At 41.0% G+C, this 4,681-nt stretch overlaps 2 protein-coding genes across 2 annotated transcripts; one reads left to right on the top strand and one right to left on the bottom strand.

Annotated features, from left to right (window-relative positions):
- Nucleotides 1–756: 756 nt before the first annotated feature.
- LOC134287009 (uncharacterized) lies at nt 757–1,605 on the bottom strand. The gene is made up of 2 exons (XM_062848722.1): nt 1,536–1,605; nt 757–1,465 (listed from the first exon to the last, which is right to left on the bottom strand). The coding sequence occupies exons 1-2, from the start codon at nt 1,572–1,574 to the stop codon at nt 809–811; spliced, it is 696 nt and encodes a 231-aa protein (XP_062704706.1). The 5' UTR covers nt 1,575–1,605; the 3' UTR covers nt 757–808.
- A 326-nt stretch (nt 1,606–1,931) lies between these two features.
- LOC134287008 (uncharacterized) lies at nt 1,932–2,711 on the top strand. Its single transcript, XM_062848721.1, has 2 exons — nt 1,932–1,992; nt 2,057–2,711. Exons 1-2 carry the CDS (start codon nt 1,945–1,947, stop codon nt 2,681–2,683), a joined length of 675 nt encoding a protein of 224 aa, XP_062704705.1. The 5' UTR covers nt 1,932–1,944; the 3' UTR covers nt 2,684–2,711.
- The last annotated feature ends 1,970 nt before the right edge of the window (nt 2,712–4,681 follow it).

Raw genomic sequence — 4,681 nt, 5'->3', positions numbered from 1 at the left:
TAGGATTAAAATCATCTAAACCGCGAAAAACGCCTGAAGGTAGGCAATGACTATTTTGAATAAATCGTGAATTACACTTACCTCGTGAAGAGTTGCTTTCATAGCTCTGCCACGGCTTTGGTATGCTGGTGCGACCCTTGCTCTATCCGGAAAACTTTGAGACAAAACTACAAGGATAGAAGTCCTCCATACAATATTTTTTGATATCATGCTTCTAAGCTGAGAAAATAGCAAGTGAGTGTTCCCATCTCTTTTTTTCTATCTGTATTAACGAGATTTTTAGCCCTAGGCTAGTGCATCTCGGGACCCACGCCTTACTTCCCTTCCGAAGGAAGAACTCACATTTTGTGAGTTTGTCGGGAGTGGGATTCGATCCCAGGTCCTCGGCGTGATAGTCACGTGCTTTAACCATCACACCAGGTCCGCTCCACTCCAAGTGATATTTTGTTCCCATCCCTGCTAAAGTGAAGGTAACAAAATATCACTTTAAGGAGACTGACTCTTTTATCATCTTAACTTTTTGATAAGAATTTTGAATACAATCGGACTTTTCCAAACTCTCGTATGGGTCGACAGTCTACTAAAGGCTGATCATTTCGTGCGAAGCAAAAAATGGCATTAAAATTGTGGGTACGATGTGGAGGGTATAGGTACCGTAAAAATATTATAGGAATCCCGCACATAGACAAAATAAGATAAATATTGTTGACATGCCTACTGCAGCTCTATAATAACCCGCACAACCCAAATTGGTTTTGGCAGAATTTAAAATCGTTTATTATTTAATTAAAGTTTATTCATTTGTTGTTTATTGTTCTTTGACACAATCTTCCGAAAACTTGCGCAGTCTTTCAATTTCATCGTTGAAAACTGTTTGAAGCTCATCCAAGCAGTTCGTGTACTGTGACTGTTTATTACTGAGATCAATCATGAAGCTACGAATGATGTCGTCAAAGTCCGGAATATCGTCCGTTATATCGATTTTCAGTTTGCTGATGGTGTCCGCCATCGATTCTGGCCTTGTGATGATATTGCTCGGCTTGAAGAATACCTCGAAAATACTATACTTCTGGATTTTAGCCTCGCCTTCAGCGAATTGTTCGTACATTTCAGCAACGACCTTCTCGATGGAGTCATCCAGCTTCTTGATGCATTCGCTGTACTTGTTGCCAGCCCAACCCGTGATACCCATTAGACCCCAAATGTTATTGTCAAAACACCATTCCTCGATAGTGTCGCCATAGTTGAGTAAGCTCTGTTCTGCGTCCATCACCAACTTAAGAGAGTTCGTCTTCAGCGTCAGTGTTTGATTGTAGAAATAGTTCAGCTCTCCCAAGGCCTTTTGCTTTGATTCGTACAGTTTGTTGATCGTGATATCATGCGCGCTCTGATAGTCGGGCAAAATTTCACGAAGCTTGTCGACAGCGTCTAAAGCAATGTGGCGCACTTCAGAGTATTGCGCATTCTAAACGAGATGATAGAAGAAAAACCAGAATATCTATACGTATTTCTTGCGAATGTGTTGTGATACTTACGGCAACAGCCAATAAACCAAGGAAAAGCAAAATTTTCATGACGAAGGTTTGCCAGAAGTATACGCCTGAAATGATGCTATTCATGATTTGTTCCGGATTTTATAGAACGAATTTAGTCGAGCTAATAATCTAATCTGGTTATCAATAAATTCAAGAAGTGGGTCCGATTGATACATGATACTGTCAAGATACTGCACAATCCTTACTTTTTTTTTCACAGCGATACTGCATAATCCTTACTTTTTTTTCTTTGAGCGGTAGTTTCACCTACCGTGTATTACCATCTTGGTACACACAATAAGATAAGATGAAATGCAAAGTTGATATCCGAGTTATTTCCAATATAAAAGACAGAAAGAAATGGTTTATGTCACATAAATCTGCGTATTCTACTCGGCGACTGTTCATTATGAAACTGTTACAAGTTGTTCTGGTGTTGGTTTTCGTGGCAATAATTGTAAGTAGAAGATTAACGTTCGAAACGAGTTTTAATAACGACATCGACTTAATTTCAATTCAAGGCTGCAAAAGTTCCACATACAAGACAGAGCTCACTGAATGTGCTAGCTCAGGTGAAATCAGCGATTCCCAGTAAACGAAGTAGATCCAGCCAGCAGACCACCGAGGATGTACTCAATAATTTCTTCCGCAGCGTTCTGACAACACAGACTGAGGCTGTCCATATGGTCTTGGCCATCGAAGACGATTTGACGACCTTTGGTGAAAGTATCGAATACTGGTGTTGGGAATACAACGCCTTAACGCTGGAAAGCACCGTAAGGTGGATTGGCGGGGGTTACAGCGATTGTTTGGACAAGCTGGACACATCTGTCGCCGAATTACTTGCAGAAGTAAACAGTGGCAATCACGATCAGGAGGTGGATTTAAGTCAGTACCAAGTATTCGCGCTCTTCCGGAAGAGCAACATCATCAGCAATCCAGAAGCCATCGGAAACAATATTGCTTCGATCGACTTTGGCATCACAAAGGACATCCCGGAGCTTGGCGGCGAACTGTCTGCTTTTGAAAACAATTTGAACGAGATACTTACTGCATATTCTAAATGTTTGACTCAAAAGTTTATCTCTCAGCAGGAGGTTTTTGATAATATTCTGAAGACCTCTAAATTATGTGCAGATATTGACTGAAAACGCTAAAGACCGATTATCACAAAAACTGGCGATGTATGTAGAACAAGCTGTAAGCGTTCAATAAAGCACGTTTTTTGACAAAACTAAAAGACTTATGGATATTGGATAGATTTCTGACACTATGTCGGTTGCAACCGATTCGCCTTGAAATTTCTTGAAACTGATAGCTGTGTTTGCCATGATCAAAACAATGCTTCCAGTACCACCTAGCGGCAAAAATCGAAAACTTAAGATTTCTGCATACATTTGGCCAAGTTTTCCCATACAAACTTCAAGCCTGTTGAGCGCCCCCTTAGGCTTGACCGTTTTTGCTTCTTGAGATTTGTGCGTTTGGGCAATAGAGAAATAACACCAGGGTGCGAGGACGCCATTTTTAAGAATCCAACATCTTGTATGTAAACATTTTGTATCCACAAAGGAATCCATTGTGGATACACGATAGATGTTGGCTCCTGTCAGATGCATTAGGTGGGATTAGGGCTGCCACATACGTGGGTAATAAACTATAGAGGAAGAATGTCGCTGGCGTCGCCACCGCAACATCTCTTGCTGGCGGAGATAGTAAGGGATATAAGTGTCAAAGCGAAAAAGTATGCAGTTTGACAGATAGGTACCCGACTTGTTTGCGAACGAGAACAAAGGAAACAGCAGCGACATTCGTCCTCTATAGTTTATTAACTCTATTGTGCATCCCAGCTTAATCACTCAGATGCTGATGATCTCAACCAGCCGTCGTTTATCGCGAAAAGATTGCGCCCCGTTTGATTTGTATACGGCGGCTGATTATTCATGACAGCTCCCACCCGGCGGCTGCAAAAACCGTTTTAGCCAAGGTGCACACCGTGTGTAAATCATACGTGCGCGGTCTGGCGCGATCTGATGCTGCGCGTTTCGAACACAACTTGTTGAGAATCTAAGATAAGCGCGCCAATATTGTTTTCTCATACAAACTTCAAGCCTGCTGAGCGCCCCCTTTGATCGTTGCTTCTGGGAGTCCAAAACAATTGATTTAGGAGGTAAGACTTGATATTTTCGAAATATTTGGTTTTCAGTGTGGGCCACCCTAGTGAACATGGAAAGCGACACAAACACAAAAAGGTGAAAAATCTTAAGGACAGACTTGTTAGACTCTCAAAATGGCCGACTTTGGCACCTACTCACGATTTCGAGGGCACAAATCTCTTCCTAAACAAAACCAGCGCATCTGATCTTTCTAATTCAAGCTTAAAACAAGTGAGTAAGAACAGAATAATAAAATACACTGTTGTATGAAGCTTGCTTCTAGAGATTTGTGCGTTTAAACTTCTAAATAATGCATTGTTGAAGCGGGATTTCAAGACGTTTGTCCTTAATACTTGGTGGGTCCTTCTAAAGTATAGTAGAGGTCAGGAGGGAACAAAGCTCAAAATGCCAAGATGGGGTAAAAGAGCCCAACTCATAAAATCATTCCTGAATGGGACTTGAACATTACTGTAGGTGAATGGTGTAAATATATTTTTGCATTAAACATTCTTCTAGAAGCTAGGCCGCTAGGATGATTTTATTACCAGCCATGTGTTTCCAAGGAGATTGAGGCACACATGGAGGCGCATGGTTGTTGATATCTACGCTATCCATGTTAGGGGTCATTCAAATATGACGAGACGACCATCATTTAGCGGGGAGGAGGCTCCACTCCATGTTTTGAAAATACGAAAAAAACGATGAAAGTTTAAAAAAACGTCATCTTATCCCACTTTTCCCTATCCTTCCTTTTTTGCAAGGCTCTAATAATTGGAATTGAAAAGATTTCATCTGAAAAGTGATTATTTCCATGCATTCTTGCTTATTACATCGGGTCAGGAGGTTAAGAAGTATAAAAAAGCGTAGCACTCTTAAAAGGCCTCCAAGATATTTGCATGTTTGCGTCTAACTTTTGTGGGCTTGTAAAATGTCATGAGGCACGCTAGGTATATTTTTTTCCTAAACTAGGATCTAAGCATATTGAATTCAACT

Source organism: Aedes albopictus, chromosome 2 (assembly GCF_035046485.1).
Source record: "Aedes albopictus strain Foshan chromosome 2, AalbF5, whole genome shotgun sequence".
NCBI lineage: Eukaryota > Metazoa > Arthropoda > Insecta > Diptera > Culicidae > Aedes > Aedes albopictus.
This window is presented reverse-complemented; position numbering and strand designations above follow the sequence as displayed.